This window comes from Lipotes vexillifer, unplaced genomic scaffold (genome assembly GCF_000442215.2).
Source record: "Lipotes vexillifer unplaced genomic scaffold, Lipotes_vexillifer_v1.1 scaffold384, whole genome shotgun sequence".
NCBI lineage: Eukaryota > Metazoa > Chordata > Mammalia > Artiodactyla > Lipotidae > Lipotes > Lipotes vexillifer.
In genome coordinates, this window is record NW_006793498.1 from 1,252,086 (window position 1) to 1,278,421 (window position 26,336).

At 35.6% G+C, this 26,336-nt stretch overlaps 1 protein-coding gene across 2 annotated transcripts in view; it reads right to left on the reverse strand.

Annotated features, from left to right (window-relative positions):
• Nucleotides 1–26,336, reverse strand: part of FNDC3A (fibronectin type III domain containing 3A) — a 169,223-nt gene that overhangs the window by 121,646 nt on the left and 21,241 nt on the right. For both annotated transcript variants that reach the window (XM_007466430.1, XM_007466429.1), the window contains exon 2: nucleotides 24,325–24,462. In XM_007466430.1, the coding sequence (XP_007466492.1) occupies nucleotides 24,325–24,423 (99 nt within the window). In that variant the 5' untranslated portion in view covers nucleotides 24,424–24,462. The remainder of the gene's footprint in view (nucleotides 1–24,324; nucleotides 24,463–26,336) is intronic.

Genomic DNA, 26,336 nt, shown 5'->3' on the forward strand with positions numbered 1-26,336 from the left:
AGGATTCAAGTTATGCCACTGAGTAATACCAACTGAGATAATTATTTTTAAAGGTCTAAAGAAAATGTAGACTGATTAGAAGAAATTAACATACATATGTATGTATGTGTGTATGTAGGTATGTATGTGTGTATGTATGTATGTGTAGTTAAGAATCATTTAATTGTTGCCAACATCACAGATCAAACTGGGGCTACTTTGTAATAAAGGTGCCTGACTGAATTCTAAGCCTACTCATAGGTTTCTGGCAAATAATCAACAGAGATTTTTGTCTAGCTTCAAAATGCAGAATTCACATATCTTCAAATTATCTGGATTCCTATGCCATTTTACATTCATCTGCACAAATGCAGTAGAATTTTCCATAATCTCATCATAAACAATAGTACAATGCGATAAGGAGAAAGACAACAACTACATTTGATAGTTATTTTACCTGAGATAAAATATGCCCCCAAACTGTTTCCAGCACTGCCATAAACGAATTAGTGCAGCTTCTTGACATATATAATCTAATTTGGTGAACACAGAAATCTTGTCAACAAAGTAATTCTCAGAATTGTGACAGGTGAGGAACCCTGGCAAATTATCCATCATTTTGTGTTTCTTATCATTGACGTCTCTATTAGCATAGGGAAATATTACACAGCACACTCCACAAATACAGTATCATAAAATGATTACGAAGTACTTGATTGGATTTTTGAAAATGAAATTCTTCAACATATTCAAATTTCACAAAAACAAATGATCATACTTGTATGTATCTCAAATGCACTGCTGATCTTCCATTTCCTAACCCCTTTAAAAATTCAGAGTTCAGACCTGACAGTTTCATTACACTCCATAAAATTACTAAATATGTTCTCTTCTCCACTCAGTTTCTTTCATTTCTTACATCCCCATATCCACGGTGCCAGGCTCAAGACCTCACTCAGCTCACAGGATAGATCAGCCAGGCAGTTTTCTTTTGTCATTCTTTAGTGAAAATGCTTTTTTAATCCCTGGTTTCAGTTAACAGTGTCACCAGGGGGTGAGAAGACAACTGATAAAAGCAATTGCCTGGGGCTTCCCTGGTGGTGCAGTGGTTGAGAATCTGCCTGCCAACGCAGGGGACACGGGTTCGAGCCCTGGTCTGGGAAGATCCCACATGCCGCAGAGCAACTGGGCCCGTGAGCCACAATTACTGAGCCTGCGCGTCTGGAGCCTGTGCTCCGCAACAAGAGAGGCCGCGATAGTGAGAGGCCCGCGCACCGCGATGAAGAGTGGCCCCCGCTTGCCACAACTAGAGAAGGCCCTCGCATGGAAACGAAGACCCAACACAGCCATAAATAAATAAATAAAGCAAACTGTCAACAAGTAAAAATAAATAAACACTATTATAAAAAAAAAAGCAACTGCCTGAATATGTGCCAATAGTTCAACTTCAAGCATTCTGAACAGAGATATGTAGAGCTATTGAACATTTTAAGTATATTCTGAACTTAAATATTCAGTACTACTAATATTTACATTACTTCTTGAATAACAGAGAAACATATGCTTGAAACATATGTTTTGGATAAGATGGCTACCACTGCGCCACCAGGGAAGCCCTGGATAAGATGGCTACCACCAAACGGCACATTAAAGTTGACAATGACTGTAAATAATGCCATACCATGTAGATTTTTAAATTATTCTTACAAGTAGGCTATGATGATACATGGAAATATTTATACAAAATGTTACATTAAACAGTAACACAGAAAAGTACTATAATGAAAATGTCACTGATTAAAGCTATAACCATGCCTAGTATATACATTAATGAAGACTAGAAAAGTCCAGAAAAACATAATTAATATTTAATGCTCCCTGTATTCCCTAATAGATAATTAAAAATATACAGTGGCTTGGAGAAGTTATGGAAGAAGACAGACAACATTTAAAAGGCTGAAATATAAAATTATTTCCTTAGAGAAAGAAAGAATTTTCAAAAAAAGCAAGATAGCAGAAAAAGACGTCTCTGGAGTGAGGAAAGAAAGAGAAGGACCAACGTTCATAGACAGATATCAGAAATCAGCAAGCCTGACATAAACACCTCTAAACAAACAGGGCATACAGCCTGGGAAAAGTTAGAGCTAAGGAAACCTGAGCTATCATTTAGTCCAATGTAGATTTATTTTTTAAAAAGTAAAATAAGAGATTATTGGTGTTATTGAAAAAGTTACTTCATTTTACAAAACCATTCAAACAACTGTTCTCTTATGGAAAACTCCCAGTGTAGTGGACTTAAAACTTAATTTATATCAGCTAACCACTTAAAGTGAGGCAAATTCAAATGAGCATTTACAATAAAAAATATAGGACTTAGGTACCACTTTGGAATCTGTACTACATAAAAGTGCCAAAATTAATTTATTTATGCTTTGTTATACAAAAAATTGACTTTACTCAAATGTCAGGGCATAAACATTTATTAATAATATTTGCATATATTATAAAGGAAACACGAGTGAACAATTTTTAAAAAAACATAAACACCTAGGTATAAAGTGTACCTTGTCATTTAATTTTCAATCGCTACTAATCATTGCTAAATATAACTTTGAAAATATTCTTTTGCATTTCAAAAATACAAAATTCCTTGGCCATGTACTTCAATTTTACTGAATTGTTGCTAAAGTTCTTTACATGTAAAACGAGAATAGGAAAAAGAGCAATCTTTCACGTGACCCATGGCACCAATAAAGTGTATTAGATGAGAAAATGTGCACTAGATGAAAAGGAATACTTCTTAGAATCACTCTGAAATTTTCAAAACAATATGCACATATTTAGGTCTATTTCCAGGGGGTAAGGAGTCTGGTATTTTTCCCCTAACCTGAATCCCATGGAAATAATCAGTTTTCTAATGTAATTACTCAGAAGTTCCTAAGATGGCCATCAGAAAAACCATGCTATTATTTATTGTTCCAGAAAGTACCACTATAAAATCCTAAAGGATTTTGTAAAAGATATAAGGTTAGTGTTAATATTCTATATATAATCTCTAAAGGAAACAACAGAAAAAAAAAGGCAAATTATTATAAGTAATTTGTTCTGTGGAGGTAACAAAAATTTAACTTTTGAATTTAGGAAATCATTTTAAAGTTTGTTTCTACTGTTAAAGTCTAACAGTTTAAATTGTTTATTCTGAGGGATATATACCTATGAAACAGTAAGGATATATTAATTTCTAAAAATGTTCACCTATATTTTTATAAAAATAACCTACAAAACCAAATATAATCATTGAAAAAAACAAAGAGGAAAATGTTTACAGACAGCATCAATTTGTGTATATAATTTAATTTTTTCCTCTGTACGTCAAAGGACACACAACTTGCATTCCTCACTGTACATTAAGACTGACACTAAGTTAGGACACAACTTGCATTCCTCACTGTACATTAAGACTGACACAAAGCAAGTACCTCACAGCTCTATTTCTGAAACTCAGTAGAGGGTTTAGCAGACAGAACAAGAAATCAACCCAGAAATCAAAAACATATATACATGCTTTCCAGTATTTACAGATATATTATCTTGGCTGTCATATTAGTTTGCTAGGGCTGCCATAACACAGTACCAAGTCTGGGGAACTTGAACAAAAATTTGTTTTCTCATAGTTCTGGAGGTTAAAAGTTCAAAATTGCTTCCTTCTGAGGCCCCTCTCCTAAGTGTGTAAATGGCTGTATTTTTCCTGTGTTTTCACATGGTCCTTCCCTCTATGTGTGTCTGTGTCCTAAAATCCTCTTATTATAAGAACACCTGAACAAAACTGTCTGGAATGCCTAATCCTTTTCCCTCTTCCTTATCCAACTGCTTCTTCATGCTTGGTCTAGGGTACCAACTTAAAGAGGTTTAGAGTAATAATAAAAGGGAAAATCCTATGGGCCTTGTACCCTTAAATAATAGTTAACATACCTTTAGCAATGTAGTTTCCCAATCTGTGGTTGAAAGCCTTCAAATTAACTCAATACTCATGGGGTTGCTGTGATGACTAAATGAGTTAACATATGTCAAGTGCTTAGGACAGCAACTGGCATGTTGTAAGCACTGTTTATGTATGTTAGCTGTTGTTACTGTAAGCACTGTATGTGTAGCTCTTAGTATTACTGTTTTTATCAGTGCAGATCTGCTGCTGTAAGAATTTGCCCTCTAGCTTAGGAGGAATGGACTAATTTACACAAAACAGAGAGAACACACACAGGACACAATATTTATGAGATTTCTCCTGAACTGGTTGTGGACACCTGCCTGCCTCTTACTTCCCATATTTTCCTGTAGTGCCCACCCTATAGCTTTCCAGCTATCCATCTGCTTTATTCCTTTTAATCTAGTGCTGCATAGTCAATACTTTCATCTTCATTTCCTGGTCTGTGATTTATTTACTATTCTCTAGCACGATATTTGATTCACACTTGACTTTGCTGACATTTTCCTATGAGGAACAATTTCCTTCTTCAAGAAATACTACCCATCTTTCAAGATGCTGACACCCTAAAGCAGAGTTAGATTATTCCTGTACTAGAGCCCACAGCACTTTGTACATCGTTCTATAATAACATTTAGCACATGATTGTGTTCACTTGTTTTCATGTTGTCAGCTCCACTACATGAGCCCTTCTTGACTTCAGTCTATTTATTTTAATACGCAGTTACAGAGACTACAGAAGTTAAACAAATGTTTGCTGAATTAACTACTGTCCAGTCTCTGAATAGCTCCTAAATCTTTTCCTCTGGCTCTGAGAACAGGGCTAGCTGACAGAACTTTCTGTGATGATGGAAGTGTTCTACATTGGTGCTGGTAAGAGCCTCTAGCTATATTTGGCTATATATGGTCTGTATATGTACACAAGTGCTACTGAGCATTTGGAATGTGACTAGTAAGAATGAAGAACTAATCTTCTTAATCTTCTTTGATCTTATTTAATTTTAATTAAACAGCCACATGTAGTTAATAGCTACCATATTAGGGTATATCTCTAGATTCCCCAAGCTCCAAAATTATATTTCCAACTAATTTCTCAATTTATCTACCTTGATAAACTGCAGGTACCCAACCTTATTATGTCTAAATTTGAACTCATTATCTGATTTTCCTAAGAAATTAAGCTGGGAAATTCATTTCATAAACAAGTCTGAATTATTTAAACATCAACGTGATATTAAACTGACTTCACTGTAAGAATTTTCAATCATGCTTCATACTTCACTAGATCCTGTTAATCTGTAGATGAGCTGGCTGATGTAATATATTTCAGCTGAAGTCTAAATAGAGATTAATAATTGTAAATAAAAGGACAACTATCAAACTAATGAATTTGAGTTTAGTTTTTAGTCCTATGAAAGAAAATCATTTTCAAACTCAGCTAAGAATACATGCTTGACACCAGCATACAAACAATTGAGATCTGTCAACCATCTACTCATTTACTTATTTGACAAATAATTAATAAGCAAATACTATATGTAAGGCACTTTTTGCAGAGTTGAGGACGTAAGGATGAATCAGTAAGGGAGACAGTTACAGCCAATTACAATGCTAAGTTAGAATACAAGGTATAATATGTGATAACTAGAAAATACTTAAAAATTTTTTTTTTCTTTTAGGCTCATTTGCCTTCACAATTTCTTTTTAGAAATAAAAGTACTGTAACAGAAAAAATATGAATTTGTAATCAGGCAATTCTATATTGAAATTCTACTCTATTGCTTAATAAATGTGTGATTTTTAGACAAATTTACCTCCATGAGCTTTAGTGTCTTTTCTAAAATAGTGTTTTTGAAGGATTAAGGGAAACACTATATGTAAAATGCCAGCACAGTGCCTGACATACAGTAAACCCTCAAAAATAATATTTCCTTTAAATCCAGTACAAAGAGAATCCTTATTAATAACGTAGACTGTGGAATACTTCATTTACTGACAATGGTAGAAAAGTGATGTAATACCCCCCCCCACCAAAAATATATACAGACAATGTACGCACACATGTGACATTCAGATATTTGTGTGCACATCACACCATGCCTTTGTGTGTACATATGTGACTAAGGATTTGCGTCTTCACCTACTTCAGAATGGCTTGTGAAAAGATCTGTCCTTCATTCTCTTACTAATCCTACTAAAAAGGGTCATACCTGAACAAGTGCACCTTGTATTCCATTGAAGATTTATGTGAGGGTTGGCAACAATTAAATCTTTAGTTTCTAAAGCCAGTTCTGCTAAAAGGTCATATTTACATTTTTCTATTTTAAATAAAATGAAATTATGTTTAAAGAAAATTATATAGACTTTGCAATAATTAAAATATCACTGTCACTTCAAATTTCTATTCTTCTGGGTTTGCATGTCCATATATTTTTAATCATTCTATTCTTTAAAAACTGACATTCAAAATAAATTCAGGGTGTCAAGGGGATGATTACAACATCACCAGCTAAAAGCTGTGTTTTTTACTTTACTGTTAAAGCACTTGCACACTTATTTTGTTGATTTTAGGATTGAGTTAAAAATGTGAATTCACTGTTCATATAGATTATACTCAAATGATATCATATACCACCTTAACATGAACACTCCCAGTATGACCTGTCTATATTTGAAAATGAACTAATTTATCTTTTTAATAAAAATTACTGCTTTATGTATTTTTTTGTTGTTGTTGTTTTTTGCAGTACGCAGGCCTCTCACTGTTGTGGCCTCTTCCGTTGCGGAGCACAGGTTCCAGACCCGCAGGCTCAGCGGCCATGGCTCACGGGCCCAGCCGCTCCGCGGCATGTGGGATCCTCCCGGACCGGGGCACAAACCCGTGTCCCCTGCATCGGCAGGAGGACTCTCAACCACTGTGCCACCAGGGAAGCCCCACTGCTTTATGTTTAAAAAGAAAAACAGAAAGTTTATTTTATATGCCGACAGTCTCCTCACAGAAGAGTGAGTTTTCTTACATACACTGCATCAGTATTTTGAAATCAATTCATTATGCTCATTAAAACTCAAACACACAAGTTTTTATATTGAGATTTAGAATTAAAGTAATGAGAAATACTCAGACTAAATGTCTTACAACCTGATAGGATCAAGTAAAAGAGAGTTGCTTAAATAATTCTAAGTTTCAAAAGTATTATGACGAAAAAGTCATATGGATGACAAATACTATTAGGTTATTTTAAACTTTGCAATAAATTATTCTAATAATAAGTGTTTATGTATATGTATGAAAGTGTCATTTCAAATATATTAACAAATAAACTAACTAAAATGTATACTGAGAACACTGTTTAAAAATGAATGCTAGGGGCTTCCCATGTGTGCAGTGGTTAAGAATCCTCCTGCCAATGCAGGGGACACAGGTTCAAGCCCTGGTCTGGGAAGGTCCCACATGCCACAGAGCAACTGAGCGCACATGCCCCAACTACTGAAGCCCACGTGCCTAGAGCCCATGCTGTGCAACTAGAGAAGCCACCGCAATGAGAAGCCCGCACACCACAATGAAGAGTAGCCCCCCACCCCTGCCACAACTAGAGAAAGCCCAAGTGCAGCAACAAAGACCCAATGCAGCCAAAAATAAATAATAAATTTTTTTTAAAAAAGAAAAGAACGCTAATTAGTGCTTGAAAAGACTTATTTTCTTTCCAGTGTCTTAAAATAGCCTGTCATAGCTTTCCTTTTTCCTAATATACCTTCTAAAATTTCCACATTTATATTTACTGACAATGGTAGAAAGGACTGATCATTCTTAAATAATCTCTGAAATTCTACAGTTAAATTATAAAGACTTTAGACTAGTAAAAAAAAAAAAAAAAAGAAGTTATACAATCTCCATAATTAGCCAGACTCATCAAGAAAAAAAGGGAGAAGACGCAAATCAACAAAATTAGAAATGAAAAAGGAGAAGTGACAAATGACACTGCAGAAATACAAAGGATCATGAGGGATTACTATAAGCAACTACTATGCCAATAAAACAGATAACCTGGAAGAAATGGACAAATTCTTAGAAAAGCACAACCTTCCCAGACTGAACCAGGAAGAAATAGAAAATATAAACAGACCAATCACAAGCACTGAAATTGAGACTGTGATTAAAAATCTTCCAACAAACAAAAGCCCAGGAACAGATGGCTACACAGGCGAATTTTATCAAACATTTAGAGAAGAGCTAACGCCTATCCTTCTCAAACTCTTCCAAAATATAGCAGAGGGAGGAACACTCCCAAACTCATTCTACGAGGCCACCATCACCCTGATACCAAAACCAGACAAATGTCACAAAAAAAGAAAACTACAGGCCAATATCACTGATGAACATAGATGCAAAAATCCTCAACAAAATACTAGCAAACAGAATCCAACAGCACATTAAAAGGATCATACACCATGATCAAGTGGGGTTTATCCCAGGAATGCAAGGATTCTTCAAAATACGCAAATCTATCAATGTGATACACCATATTAACAAATTGAAGGAGAGAAACCATATGATCATCTCAATAGATACAGAGAAAGCTTTTGACAAAATTCAACACCCATTTATGATAAAAACCCTGCAGAAAGTAGGTGTAGAGGGAACTTTCCTCAATATAATAAAGGCCGTATATGACAAGCCCACAGCCAACATCATCCTCAATGGCGAAAAACTGAAAGCATTTCCACTAAGGTCAGGAACAAGACAAGGTTGCCCACTCTCACCACTCTTATTCAACATAGTTTTGGAAGTTTTAGCCACAGCAATCAGAGAAGAAAAGGAAATAAAAGGAATCCAAATCAGAAAAGAAGAAGTAAAGCTGTCACTGTTTGCAGATGACATGATACTTTTACATAGAAATCCTAAAGATGCTACCAGAAAACTACTAGACCTAATCAATGAATTTGGTAAAGTTGCAGGATACAAAATTAGTGCACAGAAATGTCTTGCATTCCTATACACTAATGATGAAAAATCTGAAAGAGAAATTATGGAAACACTTCCATTTTCCATTGCAACAAGAACAATAAAATACCTAAGATTAAACCTACTTAAGGAGACAAAAGACCTGAATGCAGAAAACTATAAGACACTGATGAAAGAAATTAAACGTAATACAAACAGATGGAGAGATATACCATGTGCTTGGACTGGAAGAATCAACATTGTGAAAATGACTATACTACCCAAAGCAATCTACAGATTCAATGCAATCCCTATCAAACTACCAATGGCATTTTTCACAGAACTAGAACAAAAAATTTCACAATATGTATGGAAACACAAAAGACCCCGAACAGCCAAAGCAATCTTGAGAAAGAAAAACAGAGATGGAGGAATCAGGCTCCCTGACTTCAGACTATACTACAATGCTATAGTAATCAAGACAGTATGGAACTGGCACAAAAACATAAATATAGATCAACAGAACAGGATAGAAAGCCCAGAGATAAACCCATGCACATACTGTTACCTTATTTTTGATAAAGGAGGCAAGAATATACAACGTAGAAAAGACAGCCTCTTCAATAAGTGGTGCTGGGAAAACTGGACAGCTACATGTAAAAGAATGAAAGTAGAACACTCCCTAAAACCATACACAAAAATAAACTTAAAATGGATTAAAGACCTAAATATAAGGCCAGACACTGTAAAACTCTTAGAGGAAAACATAGGCAGAACACTCTATGACATAAATCACAGCAAGATCCTTTTTGACTCATGTCCTAGAGAAATGGAAATAAAAACAAAAATAAACAAATGGGACCTAATGAAACTTAAAAGCTTTTGCACAGCAAAGGAAACCATAAACAAGATGAAAAGACAACCCTCAGAATGGGAGAGAATATTTGCAGATGAAGCAACTGACACAGGATTAATCTCCAAAATTTATAAGCAGCTCATGCAGCTCAATATCAAAAAAACAAACAACCCAACCCAAAAATGGGCAGAAGACCTAAATCGACATTTCTCCAAAGAAGATATACAGATTGCCAACAAACACATGAAAGAAAGTTCAACATCATTAATCATTAGAGAAATGCAAATCAAAACTACAATGAGGTATCACCTCACACCAGTCAGAATGGCCATCATGAAACAATCTAGAAACAATAAATGCTGGAGAGGGTGTGGAGAAAAGAGAACACTCTTGCACTGCTGGTGGGAATGTGAATTGGTACAGCCACTATGGAGCACAGTATGGAGGTTCCTTAAAAAACTACAAATAGAACTACCATATGACCCAGCAATCCCACTACTGGGCATATACCCTGAGAAAACCATAATTCTCAAAAAGACATGTACCGCAATGGTCACTGCAGCTCTATTTACAATAGCCAGGACATGGAAACAACCTATGTGTCCATCGACAGAGCAATGGATAAAGAAGATGTGGCATATGTATACAATGGAATATTACTCAGCCATAAAAAGAAACAAAATTGAGTTATTTGTAGTGAGGTGGATGGACCTAAAGTCTGTTATACAGAGTGAAATAAGTCAGAAAGAGAAAAACAAATACCGTATGCTAACACATATATATGGAATCTAAAAAAAAAAAAAAGGTCATGAAGAACCTAGGGGCAGGACAGAAATAAAGACGCAGACCTACTAGAGACTGGACTTGAGGACACGGTGGGGGGAAGGCTAAACTGGGACAAAGTGAGAGAGTGGCATGGACATATATACACTACCAAATATAAAATCGAAAGCTAGTGGGAAGCAGCCACAGAGCACAGGGAGATCAGCTCAGTGGTTTGTGACCACCTAGAGGGGTGGGATAGGGAGGGTGGGAGGGAGGGAGACAAAGAGGGAAGAGATATGGGAACATATATATATGTATAACTGATTTCACTTTGTTATAAAGCAGAAACTAACACACCATTGTAAAGCAATTATACTTCAATAAAGATGTTACAAAAATAAATTAAAAAATAACTCCATAAATTTTTACTTTCTGGTAAAATGTTAAAATACACATCTTAGCAATAAATGTAAGCAATAAGCTAAAACAGCTTCATTTATATATACCCATTTAAAATATTGATATTCTAATAGTTTTTTTGTTTTTTAAATTTTATTGAAGTATAGTTGATTTACAATGTTGTGTTAATTTCTGCTGTATAGCAAACTGACTCAGTTATACATATATATTTTTTCATATTCTTTTCCATTATGGTTTATCATAAGATATTAAATATAATTCCCTGTGCTATACTATAGGACCTTGTTGTTTATCCATCCTATACATACTAGTTTGCATCGGCTAATCCCAATCCTTCCCTCCCCCACCCTTCTTCCCCTTTGGCAACCACAAGTCTATTCTCTGTATCTGTAAGTCTGTTTCTGTTTTGTAGATATGTTCGTTTGTGTTGTATTTTAGATTCCACATATAAGTGATATATTCAGTCATAAACATGCTTATCAGTAAAGCCACTTCCAAAATCTTAGCACTTATTCTTTCTCACAACCTCTTTAATTTCCTCATTCAATTACTGCTACTACAGCTACCAAAGGCTGCTGTAAGAGTCAACAGTTTCTTCTCCAAGTATTCCAATGTGTTGCATTCACCAAATACTGAGGGAATCTTTATTGTCAAATTGGCCCTCAGACTGCCCTTCGCTTAATAAGTCAAACTTTAAAACTCCATTCAAAGTAGAATCTTAGAGCATTTTATAGCTATCTTGGGTGAAAACACAGACAGAGGTGGGATGTTAAAGGTACTATCGATTATCAGTATATTCATCAATACCTACCTCAAACCTTGTTTCCAATCAAATTAGCCAATGTATAATAATAAGCTTCCTGTTGAAACGAATTTATCAGGTCACTGCAACAACTGAATCAACAAAGAGCTGTGGTAGCAACTGCTTCTGGATCATACAATGTCAGTCAACAAGCTGGAATTTTAATAGTATGCTGCTTCCAAATACATTTCATTTTAAAGCCACAGTTTTAGTAATTTTATTTATTTTAGCTCTCTGATCTTGGAGTATGTCAGTATATTTATAGCTTATAAATACTATATGCAGATAAATATGCAAGGAAGTAGACAGTGTCACTATGCAAACAATTTATCATCATATATTTAGAAATGTTTTCATTCTGAAATCGATTCTATAAATTTAGCCAATTTATCAAAGACTGACAAGTCTTATAACAATAATTTATTTCTAGATTACCAGCAATCACATTTATAATATATAAACACATCTAAAATATGGATATGGGTTTTAAGATATTTTTTAATGAGATATAATCCATACACTATAAAATTTACCCTTTAAACAGTACAGTTCAGTGGTTTCTAATATACACACAGATTTGTACAACCATCACCAAAGTAAATTTTGATCCAAAATCTTGGAAATAGAATGGAGAAATACAAGAAACGTTTCACAAGGACCTAGAAGAACTAAAGAGCAAACAAGCAATGATGAACACCACAATAAATGAAATTAAAAATTCTCTGGAAGGATTCAACAGCACAATAACTGAGGCAGAAGAATGGATAAGAGACCTGGAAGATAAAATAGTGGAAATAACTACCAGAGAGCAGAATAAAGAAAAAAGAATGAAAAGAATTGAGGACAGTCTCAGAGACCTCTGGGACAACATAAAACACACCAACATTCAAATTATAGGGGGTCCCAGAAGAAGAATAGAAAAAGAAATGGATTGAGAAAATATTTGAAGAGATTATAGTTGAAAAGTTCCCTAATATGGGAAAGGAAATAGTTAATCAAGTCCAGCAGGTGCAGAGAGTCCCATACAGGATAAATCCAAGGAGAAACACGCCAAGACACATATTAATAAAACTATCAACAATTAAATACAAAGAAAAAATATTAAAAGCAGCAAGGGAAAAACAACAAATAACATACAAAGGAATCCCCATAAGGTTAACAGCTGATCTTTCAGCAGAAACTTTGCAAGCCAGAAGGGAGTGGCAGGACATATTTAAAGTGATGAAAGGGCAAAACCTAAAACCAAGATTACTTTACACAGCAAGGATCTCATTCAGATTTGACGGAGAAATTAAAACCTTTATACACAAGCAAAAGTTAAGAGAATTCAGCACCACCAAACGAGCTTTACAACAAATGCTAAAGTGAGAGAGTGGCTATACTACCAAAAGTAAAATAGCTAGTGGGAAGCAGCCGCATAGCACAGGGAGATCAGCTCGGTGCTTTGTGACCACCTAGAGGGTGGGAGGGAGATGCAAGAGGGAGGAGATATGGGGATATATGTATATGTATAGCTGACTCATTTTGTTATAAAGCAGAAACTAACACACCATTGTAAAGCAATTATACTCCAATAAAGATGTTAAAAAAAAAGCACTTATTAATGTGCCAGTTAAGTTTACCAACTGTTTTAGTTTTGAAATGCCAATTTCTATATTACATAGGTATACAGACCATTAGGTGGTCAATTATGTTTACAGACACATATAAGACACTGGAATTGATGTTTACTAATTAAATTATAGGCATTTTATTCAGATATTCCCCAAGAGGAAAGTATATCTATTTTTGTTCACACAGGAGGTATGTGGATATTTCCTCTAAAATTCAACTAGTATACATACCTATCATGATAATAGATAAAATGAAACAGACAATTCCAAATGATTTGACTGTAGAGCAACTGCCAACAATATACTGCCTGTGGAAGTGTAAACTGGTACAGCCTCTTTGGAAACCTTTTTGTTTGTCAGTGGGGTGGGAAAAAATAATCTTACCCTAGAGGGAGGCAGCAGCTATTTGGGAAAAATAATAGCCCTCCACAATAAGGGAAGACAGAAGTAGTAGTAAAAGTTTGGTGTTTGAGGGAATATGAGGAGAGTTCAATTGTATTTGAGGTGTTCTGGGATGTATAAGTAGAGATAAACAACAACAAAAAGTCATAGTTACTATTTGAACATATATATTCCCTATGATCCATGCACTCCACTATTAGGTATATATCCAAAAGAAAAGCATGCACATGTATAAAAGTATTGTACAAGAATGTTCTTGAAGAACTACTTGTGATAATCAAAAACTGGAAACAACCCAAGTTTCCATCAGTAGTAAACTGAAGCGATTAAGGTATATTCATAGAATGGAATATTATGCAGCAAATACTATGCTACAGGTGGTAACATGGATAAATCTCATGCATATAATATTGAGCAAAATAATATATACAGTATAATTCTATTTATGTAAAATTCAAATCAGGCAAAACTTATCCTTGGTTTGGGGAGGAAAAAGGGGATACTGTTTGGGAGAGAGGGGATACTTCTTGGGAAGGGTTGCAAGGGTAATCCTTCCCAAGAAGTGTCTTGGAGGTGTTGGTAAAGTTCTATTTCTTGACCTGAGGGTGGTTACAGGGGCTATGTTCACTTTATTTTTTTAATTGGGCTGCACAGAAATGATTTGTGCACTTTTCTGACATATGTTCGCTTAAATAAAGACATTCTAAAATCTTAAAACAGTTTTGGATAAAGCAAAATTTCCACCTCTTGCCAACAAATCTCTCTTTCCTGAAAAGAAGAACCACTGTTAATAAATGTGTATGTATGTGTCCAGAGCTTTTCTTCCTGTGATATATGTGTATATGTACACTTGGAAGTGCGTGTTTTTTTTTTATTTTTTCAACTGTTAGTTTTTAAATTGAAAAAGTAATAAATCCACAAGATTAAAAAATATTCAAACGGTACAAAAGGTTGTATAGTAAAATGTAAACTTTTTCTGGGGACAGTCCCTGCTTATAATTTCTTGTATAACTTTCTGTCATGTGTTTACATGTATGTGCTTATTTGTCTGATTTTCAAAATGTTCTTTTCTGAAAAATCACACAAATGCATTTCAGGAATTTGAATCCTGGGCATTCTATCTGGCGGTAAGAAGATATATAACAGTACTTTGAATATATAATGACCATGGTTTATTACTGAAAGGGAAATGTTACGAGAGCTGAAAAAGCAGAATTCAACTTCTATTTCTACAAACATCTGCATAATTATTGACAAAAAAAATTCTTGCTTTGTATTAAGCTACTGTAAGAACATAGAAAAGATCATGGGAAAAATCATTTTTGTAAGAAGCCTCCTTTTCATTTAGTATCTCCTATTACATTAGTTTATAATCAGATTCACTTTAAAGAATTTTCAGTATTCCATGGATAATTTTCAGTTGAATGCATTTCCTTATTTATTCAGTGCTGCTTAGAAGTTATTCTTTATTTCCTCCTCACTTCAGCCCAAATTACATTTCTTATAAGTCAACAATTTCTACAGGATTCTGGGGCACAGGATTTGACAAACTACAAAGTCACTTAATTAGAAAATTAGGAATTATTCTAACTGTAGAGTATCTAGGAGTTAATTTAATAGAAAATTAATTATTTTTAGACCAGGATCCATCAAAATTCCATGACCATTATGTTTCATTTCCTTAAGATGTTGTTCCTTTTAGAGTTTGGTGATTCTGTCTTTCACAACAGGTTTAAGTGTGTACGTATATATATATATACACTTATATGTATTTCATTAAAATACTGTAAAATATTTAATGTTTTAAATTATAGAAACAGCTAGGTGGCAATACCTTGCAAGGCTGCAGAAAGGTTTTCCAGGAGGTGGCATATGCCCTAAATTGGAATCCAGTATATGGTGCTGTTTCTCTCATAGCCAGGACTCACGAGTCCAGGTCGAAGAATCAAGGGGTGGAAATGGGAGGGGGTACCACTCTCTAGTAATAGAAATATAAGAGATTATTATCCTGCAAGGTTGCTAGATATTAAAGCAATATAAACTGTGTTTCTATTTACCAACAACAGGACATGAAATTTCACACACACACACACACACACACACACACACACACAATTTCTAATAGCTTAGATATACCAACTTCAACTTCAAGGACTGAAAGACTCAATATTATAAAGATGTCAATTCTCTCCTAACTTGATCTATAGATGCAAAGTTCTCCAAATCCAAATCTCAGCAGGCTGTGTATGTGTATATTGATAAGCTAATTCTAAAATTTATATGTAAATGCAAAGGCCAAGAATATCAAGACACTCTCAAAGAACAACAAAGTGAGATGGTTTGCCCTACTAGATACCAAGACTCCATTTAAAGTATTGGTGTATTCCTGGCACAGGAATAATCAAACAAATCAATGGAATAGAATTAATAATCTGGAAACAATTCCACAAATATATGGTCACTTAACTTATGGCATAAATATCACTGTAAAGTGATAGGAAAATGATAGTCATTTCAATAAATGGTGTGAGATAATTCAATATACGTATGGAAGACTAATCAAATTGACACCATGCTTGACACAATTCACAGAAATCAACTCCAGTGGATTTCTGAATAAAATGTTCAAAGCAAAACTATACTTTTTAGAAGATAATATAGGAAAATATTTTCATTGCCTCAGTGTAGGAAAGAATTAAACAAAAAACAATACACTAACTCTAGATAAAAAGAACTGATAAATTTGACCACATTACAATTAAGAATTGTTCATTAAAAGACACTAAAGAGTGTGGTTACAAGGATAAGAGAAAGCATTCACCACATTGGTGACTAACAAAAGGTTTATATCCAGAATATATATGTCAAGAGTTTTGACAAATCAAAAAGAAAAAACAGTATCAAACTAGAAACTGTCCAGATGTCCATCAAGAATAGAAGAGATAAATGAATATACTGTTGCATATCCATACATGGAATCCTATACAACAATGAAAAGAACAAATTTCAGCAACATCCAATAAGAATGAATCTTAAAAACAATGTTGTACAAAACCAGTAAGACAAAAGAACAGTTACAGTAAAGATTACTTTAGTTAAGGATCAAGAATAGGCAAATCTAAACAATTATTGCTTAGTGATGTATACATAGATAAAACTATAAAGAAAAGTCTGGAAGTAATTCCCATAGAAGTAAGGATAGTGGTAACCTCCAACTAGAGAGGGTATTGTGATGTAGAAGGAACACACAGGGGATTTCTAGGGTGTTGGCAGTATTCTACCTCTTATTCTGGCTGGCAGTTATAAGATTTATGCTCTATAATCATGTGCTATATTATATATTTGTTTTATGTACTTTTTTACATATACAGGTTATAGCTTACAATTTAAACAGGTTTTGAAAACAGTAAGCTGAGGAGATGTTCCATGTTTTCTTAAATTCTGTATTTGTCTATTTGGCATCTTTTCAACACAGGGCCAATTATTTTAACCATATTTTCTTATTTTCTGTGTTCCTGATGCTCTGGCATTGATGGCTGAGCTGGCTGGGGAGAGACTGCCTGTCCCAAGGCCAACCAATTCTTAGAGGTAGCAAAGGGCTCAGCCAGGAGCACACCTCTCATATGCAAACCAACCAATTTCAAGTCTACAGCTCCAACTAACCCTCTCACTGAACTCTTACACACCAAGCCAATATTTCCACTGCCCTAAATTATCCCACGGCCAAGTAACAGGAAACTAAAGACCACCTGTATAGCCCCAAATCTGCCAGAATTATTTTTTTTTTATTTTCTTAGAATTGAGATATAATTGGGCTTCCCTGGCGGCGCAGTGGTTGAGAATCTGCCTGCTAATGCAGGGGACACAGGTTCGAGCCCTGGTCTGGGAAGATCCCACATGCCGTGGAGCAACTAGGCCCGTGAGCCACAACTACTGAGCCTGTGCTCCGCAACGAGAGGCCGCGATAGTGAAGAGGCCCGCGCACCACGATGAAGAGTGGCCCCCGCTTGCCGCAACTAGAGAAAGCCCTCGCACAGAAATGAAGACCCAACACAGCCAAAAATAAATATAAAAATAAAGCTTAGGTTGCTTCCATGTCCTGGCTATTGTAAATAGACCTGCAATGAACATTTTGGTACATGATTCTTTTTGAATTATGGTTTTCTCAGGGTATATATGCCCAGGCCTGGGGTTGCTTGCTCTAGTTCCTCCTCCAGCTACTCTCACCCTAAGCAGCTTCTTCTTTCTCATAGAGGACAGGGCAGCTTCCTCCACCACCACCCCAGACAAGTGAGGAGGGAGGTCCCAAGAAAACCTCCAGTTAGTTTGGGGGGCTGTATTTAGAAAAGGGAAGCAGGTATGTAAATCCCTGATTGGATGCTCACAGAATGGTGGAACTGATGAGCTGCCACCAAATTTTGTAGGGATCTTGTCATATTTATATGTTCCTAAAGATGTGTGCCTACATTTTGTCTTGAAATGTCTGATTGTAAGAGGCTTGCTGCGGTAACCTGAGCTAGTAGGGTAATAGGGGGCAATGGAAGTATGATGGTTAATTTTATGTGTCAATTTGACTAGGCCACAGGATGCCCAGATATTTGGTTAAATGTTATTTCTAGGTGTGTCAGTGAGGGTGTTTCCAGAAGAGATTAGCATTGGAATAAGTATGCTGAGTAAAGCAGACTGTGTTTTCCAATGTGGGTGGGCATCATTCAATCTGTTGAGGGCCAGAAAAGAATAAAAAGGCAGAGGAAAGGAGAATTTGTGCTCTCTGACTGCTTGAGTTTTGGCATTGGTCTTCTCCTGCCCTTATACTGGGACTCACATCATTGGTGCCCCAGTTCTCAGGTGCTTGGACTTGCACTAGAACTATACCACCAGCTTTGCTGGGTCTCCAGCTTGCAGATGGCAGACTGTGGGATTTCTCAGCCTTTATAATCATACAAGCCAGTTCCTCATAATAAACCTCTTGAGATATATGAAATTTATACTGTTAATCTTTCTCCCGGCCTTCCCCAAAGGGACTTATGGCCTTTTATCAGAGTTACTGTGCACTGAAGAAAATGAAATAATCTTTCAGGGACTACTGGACACTGACTCTGAACTGATACAAATTCCAGGAAACCCAAAATGTCACTGTGGTCCACCAGGCAGAATACAGGCTTATAGAAGTTAGGTGATCAATGAAGTTTTAGGTCAGATCCGTCTCAGAGAGGGCGCAGTGGGTCACCAAACCTATTGTGTGGTTATTTCTCCATTTCAAGAATACACACTTAGGGCTTCCCTGGTGGTGCAGTGGTTGAGAATCTGTCTGCCAATGCAGGGGACACGGTTTCGAGCCCTGGTCTGGGAAGATCCCACATGCCGCGGAGCAACTAGGCCCGTGAGCCACAACTACTGAGCCTGCACATCTGGAGCCTGTGCTCCACAACACGAGAGGCCGCGATAGTGAAGAGGCCCGCGCACCACGATGAAGAGTGGCCCCCGCTTGCCGCAACTAGAGAAAGCCCTCGCACAGAAATGAAGACCCAACACAGCCAAAAATAAATATAAAAATAAATAAATAAAAAAGATTACTATTAAAATTGAGATATAACTGATAGAACATTATATTAGTTTTAAGTGTACAACGTAATGATTTGATATATGAATATATTACAAAATAATTACCACAGTAAGTTTAGTCAACACCTACCACCACACATAGTTACAAATTTTTTCTTATGATGACAACTTTTAAGATCCACTCTCTCAGCAACTTTCAAATACAATACAGTGTTGTTAACTATAGTCACCTTGCTGTGTATTACGTTCCTAGGACTTATTTATCTTATAACTGGATGTTTGTACCTTTTGGCCATCTTCACCCATTTTGCCCACCCCCCCATAACCACCCACCTCTGGCAACTACCAATTTGTTCTCTGTATCTATAAGTTCATTTTAAAAAATATTCCATACATAAGTGAGACCATACAGTAATTGTCTTTCTCTGTCTGACATTTCACTCAGCAGAATGCCCTCAAGGTACATCCATGTTGTGGCAAATGGTAAGATTTTCTTCTTTTTCATGACTGAATAATATTCCATCGTGTGTATGCATACACATATCCACATACATATACATATACACATACATATACATATACACACACACACACCACAACTTCTTTATCTTTTCATCCACTGATGGATACATAGGTTGTTTCCATGTCTTCACTACTGTAAATAATGCTGCAACAAACACAACACAATAATGCTGCAACACAAAAATGTAGACACATTTTTTCCAGACAGTGATTTCACTTCCTTCAGACAAATACCAAGAAATAAAATTGCAGGATCATATAGTAGTTCTATTTTTAATTTTTTGAGGAATCTCCATACTGTTTTCCATAGTGCCTGCACCAATTTATCCATACCTTCCTACCAACAGTATACAAGAGTTCCCTTTTCTCCATACCTTCCTACCAACAGTATACAAAGGTTCCCTTTTCTCCACATCCTAGTCAATACTTGTTATTTCTTGCCTGCCACAATTATTAAATAGCCAATCCTAAGCTACTTACTCTACACTGTTGTGCCTTTCCGGAGAAAACACCAATTTAAAGGCTTTGGCCTAGGCTTTCCTCTTGTTCCTGCTTCTGCCTCCTGACCAAAACCTGATGTTTCCCCTGTGGCCCAGCATGGCATTGTGTGCTCCCTTCTTTCAGGAAATGTAAGTAATTTGCCTTCAATGGCATTAGTCTCTCTGTGTCATTACTTTTGCCTTCAATGGCATTAGTCTCTCTATGTCATTACTCAGTCACCTCCATAAATCAAAATCAAGCAGGTACAAGTGAGAAAATAATTATAGAGTTACAAAATAATAATTAAAAAATTAATGAAATGGAGAAGATTCTGATAAAGAAGCTAGATAGGCACTGAGTTTTGAAAGATCTTAGCCAAAAGTTTAAATGCACTCAATTTTTTGGAAGGTAAATGAGTAAAAATTAGAGAAGGTAAAGTTAAATTAGGAAAGTACTGAACCACGCAAGAAACCAAAATATCTGAACTTTTCTTTTGATGGTAGCAATAGTGAATACAGCTGGGAGCATTCCACTTGTGCTTAAAGTTCAAATTCTCTAAAGCATATCTGGGGGTTCTAACAGGGCAGCACAAGCACTCATAAATGCTTTACCTGCTCTATCAAGAAAGGATACAATCTCAAATCAAGGACATGCTTGAGAATGCGAAATGGTATAGCCACTCTGGAAAACAGTTTGTTAGTTTCTTATAAAGCTAAACAGAGTATTACCAAATAATCTAGCACTGATGTTCCTAGATATTTATCCAATTGAGTTGAAAACTTATGTCTATCCAAAAACCTACACATAAATGTTTAGAGCAGCTTTATTTATAATCACCAAAAACTAGAAACAATCAAGCTGTCCTTTAACAGGTGAATGAATAAACCAGGACATTCAAACAATGAAGTATTATACAATAGTAAAAAGGAGCTATTGAAATAGCCACAAGAAGGAATTTTCCAGACCATATTGCTAAGTGAAAGAAGTTGGTCTGAAAAAGCTACATACTGTATGAATCAAATTATAAGATATTCTGGAAAAAGACAAAAATTATAGGGACAGTAAAAATATCAGTGGTTGCCAAAGTTTCAAGGGTGGGGAGTGAGGGAGGGATAATAGAGCACAGTGGAGTTTTAAGGCAGTTAAACTGTTCTGTATAATACTGTAATAGTGATATACAGCATTACACATTTTTCAAAACCCATAGAACTGTACAATACCAAGAATGGACCCTGATGTAAACCATGGAACTTAATAATAATGTATCAATAACGGTTTATTAATTGTAACAAATGTACCTATTAAGATGTTAATAATAGGGGAAACTGTGTGGAAGAGGCATATGAGAAAACCACTCTGCTCAATTTTTCTGTAAACCTAAAACGCTCTAAAAATAAAGTTTATTAATAGAAAAAAGGGGAATGAAATTCTTCAAACACAAAAAATAGTTCAGGTGCTGCCAATCAAAATGAATGATAAATGTCTATTATAGCTTCGCTAAAAGCAACACTAGCAGTAATGATATCAGGAGAGATTCCCTCTAGTATAATTCATAAGCCAAAAGACCCACTATGTATAATGTGACATTGTATAAAATGTTTGCTATAAAAAATTAGAAAATATTAATGAGGAGACAGATAATCTGGATGGCCAACCATAAGAAAATTAATTTGATATCAAGGGATGGAACAGAAATCTCATATTCCCAAGAAATAAAATAATGTTCCCAAGAGAGTAAAGACAAGGGACCACCTATCTGTTTTCCTAAATTTTTAACATCATGCATGTACCCGAGAGTTCCTCCTGTCAGGAACTGTCTTTAGCTTGCTTCTTTACTCTGGGCACCAACCAGGTAGTGTCATATCACCAGAAGCAAGCTCTAACTTGGCCATGCTTGGCATACCAGTAAGTTCCTGAGTTAAGACAAAGAGATGCATGTTGTCAGTTGTTATCTACTTACTGTTATCTACTTTTCTTCAGTTCCTTACATTCTACCATAGCTATTGGTCCACTCTCTTACACTTATACTTTAGTTTGGATCCATCATAATTATCTATTATCTTACTATAACTATTTCTGTTGACTTAAGTCCTGACTGACATACCCATATAGTTTCTTCAGTCTTTTAAACATTTATTAAGTGCTTCAATTCAAATTTAGCAAATATTTACTGAGCTCCTTCAAGCTCATTTCACCCTCATAGCTACAGCTACTCTAAGCAGCTATTACTACCTCTATCTTATAGAGAAGCAAACATACACAGAGAAGTTAAATACTTTGTCTTAAGTCACCCAAATCAAATCTAAGTCTATCAACCAAATCCTATGCTCTTTCCACTCATTTTTCTCTGCCCCTATCAAACTACAAGGCACTGTCTTTGCTAGTTAGAATTTAAGGCTTTATTCCACCTCTTGACACCTGATTTTTCAAACCCTAACTAAAAAAAATTAGGTCCTCTAGACCTAGTGACTCTCCCTGATCCTTTAAATCTTGCTCTAGTGTGCTCTTCTATTCCCAGCTCCTTTCTCTATATCCATCTACACAACTACTACTATATGCTAGCCATGGTGCCCTCAAGATTTCAAGAAAAATTCTGCCAATAGAATCTCCTTTTGGGGGAAAAGAGAGAAATAAGTCTTGAGAGGGCACTGTGGTCTTGTTTCAGCCTACTGTCTTCCCTTTAACAGACTATACACTGTAGCAACTATATCAGTGTACTGTAATTGGCTGCTTAATAGATTCTTTCTTGTATTACACTATAAACAACTTGAAGCCAATGATCTGCCTGAAGCAACAATGATAACTGAAAGCACTCCTAGAGCCTCGAAGTAAATGAATATCTGCCACATCTATTATTTTTAAGGGAGAAAAAAAATCTTAACAGACTTAAATTTGACTATAAAAAGCAACTTTAGTGAAAAGAGGTTGCTGCTAAAAGCTATCAGAGCACATATGAAAATCAAAACCAATATATACTTTAGAACACAAGCTAATCACTCAATTTTTCAATAGCCAAGTTAACAAAGTAGTCCCTTATCTGGTAAGCAAGTAATAATTGTCCACTACAGACACGAAGTTTGTAAAGTAACAAAATAAGACTACATTATTTTAGTTTCCCAAGGAAGCAGTATGAGTAATGGAGCAAAAAAGCTTTGTGTGAACTTGAGCCTTTCTGAAACTCATTTTGCTTCATCTGCAATAGGGACAGGATTGCTGAAAGAATTAAATAAGATCATAAAGTTCTTAGCACATGTTTTTTATATAGTGAGAACTCAAATTGTTCTTTCTTCTTATTATTATTTATTACGTCCTTAATCTTTGTTTCTTCACTTACAATATTAAAATCACTACCATACAGGGTAGTTGTGAGAATTAAGTACATTGCTTGGCACGTAACAGGTACTTATGAAAGTCCCTCATTCCCATCCCTTTAGGATTATTGGGGGAATGAGGCAAAATTCAACAAAATAAGAGAACTTTATTTATAAAGCCCTGGGTTGGGAGAAAAACACACCACGAATTGTGTGTTTGCTTTTGGGAGGGGGGATTCTGGTGAGGAGAAAATTAGAAAAAGAGAGAACATTTTATTATAATATAATGCAGGCAGTCATTTAATCACATAATTAAGTCATGATTTCATAATGATTTGAAATAATGATTTATAATAATCATTAAGGTACAAGGTTAAACTTAGTTTAAAAACACTCAGGGACTAGTACATTGTCTGTCTAAAGTAAAACAAAAAAAATTTCAGTGGGAACTAAATATAAACACAAGAAATTTAATCATTAATTAGTGAGACATTTTAGAAGCAACTTCACCGTCTTATTATTTCATCGTCCTATAAAACCAAAACAGCATTTTGAACTGGAGTTTAAAATATGAATTAACAGGAACCTACTGTTGTGATGCCTCATTCTGTTCTAAATTTTGCATTCTTCTGAAAGAAATACATATGTACTAGACATAAGAAAATAAACATTTCAGTTTCCTTACCTGTTGTGTTCCATCTGCACTTACAATAGGGGCAGACAGAAGAGAAATATCACTACTTAAAATCTGAGTGGTATCCAGTAGTGGTGGATGTTCTGCCATTATCAATAAGACATTAATATACCGGATAACCCTCCAACTCTGAAAAACAAAAATATATAGCCATTTGTGTGTACATCGTTAAAAACATATTAAAATATAATACATTCAAGATAAAGATATATTCTTGTCAAAGGAAATTTTACAATACTGTTGACAGCTGTTTTCTGTCAACGGATCATTTAAGGAAATATATTTCTTATTTACCAGCTGTCTGTCAATGTAGACAGCAAACCAAGATACACATCAGGAGCTTCTATTTAAATTCCATGTCTGGGGACTTCCCTGGTGGCAAGTGGTTAAGAATCCGCCTGCCGCAGGGGACACAGGTTCGAGCCGTGGTCCAGGAAGATCCCACGTGCTGCAGAGCAACTGAGCCCATGCGCCACAACTACTGAGCCTGTGCTCTAGAGCTCGAGCCACAACTACTGAGCCCGCATGCCACAACTACTGAAGCCCGCATACCTAGAGCCTGTGCTCTGCAACAAGAGAAGCCACCGCAATGAGAAGCCCGCACACCACAACGAAGAGTAGCCCTCACTCGCCACAACTAGAGAAAGCCTGTACACAGCCACGAAGACCCAACACAGCCAAAAATAAAAATAAATTCCATGTCTGTCTGTCTCTCTATCCCTTCCACCTCTATATAATTATTTAATTTAACCACCACTACTTTAGCTAAACAGTGGGATAGGAACTAAAATGCAATGATTGAATGAGGCAACTCTATCACTGATGTTTTCATCTGAGCTGAGAAGGTGTTTATGAAGGCCCAGTTTCCCCTCATCACCCTACCAGTCTCTAGGAACTCACAAGAATTATAATTTTTCACTGATTCCTCAAACAGCAAAATTTGAAAAATTTGCTCAGGATTAGAAAAAGAATCTTCAAGTTTTAAGCGTTAAGTTCTGGCTTTGGTCTTCTGTCATTCTGGTTTTATTATTTTTTTCTAAATACTTTACAATAAGCCAAATCATTTCAGTGATACAAGCACATACACTTAGAACTCTTTAACTGTATATACAGTATCACTTATATAAAAAGTAAAAGATTTGGTATAAGCAATATTAGTCTACCATATATAACATCAACCATTAAAACATCAGCAAATTACAAGTCAAAATGAGTACAACTGAGCTCAATCATAAATTTTATCAAATCTATACTGAAAGACAAAATAACAAACATTTTTGGATGCTTGCAGCATTCTACAATTCAGCAGTGTCAAAATGTTTAACTTTTATGACATTAAATTCATGCTATTTATTTAAAAATCTTGAATCTTTGCAGAAAACTTTCATACAAGTTGATTTAACCTAAAAACAGTTTTCTATTTAGATATATAAACACTGTTTTGTTTTGTTTTGTTTTTTGCGGTACGCGGGCCTCTCACTGTTGTGGCCTCTTCTGTTGCGGAGCACAGGCTCCGGACCTGCAGGCTCAGCGGCCATGGCTCACGGGCCCAGCCGCTCCGCAGCACGTAGGATCTTCCTGGACCGGGGCACGAACCCGTGGTCCCCTGCATCGGCAGGTGGACTCTCAACCACTGCACCACCAGGGAAACCCAACACTGTTTCAAGATTTTAAAAAATATTCAATACAGGTATCGACTTCAAGATTGTATACTTAAAACTATAGTATGGAACATTTTATATTATTTAGCTATCTCATAAAAATGCATGCCATTTAAACATAATGTATATATAAATATTTATATAATACATATGATATAAACACATGTATGTTTTATATATACAGTATATAAACATTTTTATAGACATATATAAATGAAGGAGCAAATCTAAATTCTGGCTTAATCTGTATTGCTATATTTCTTAAAGTCCAACAAAATCACTGAGTACCATAAATCATGTCAATTTCACTCTGTGGAACACACAAAGAATTATATATAAGAT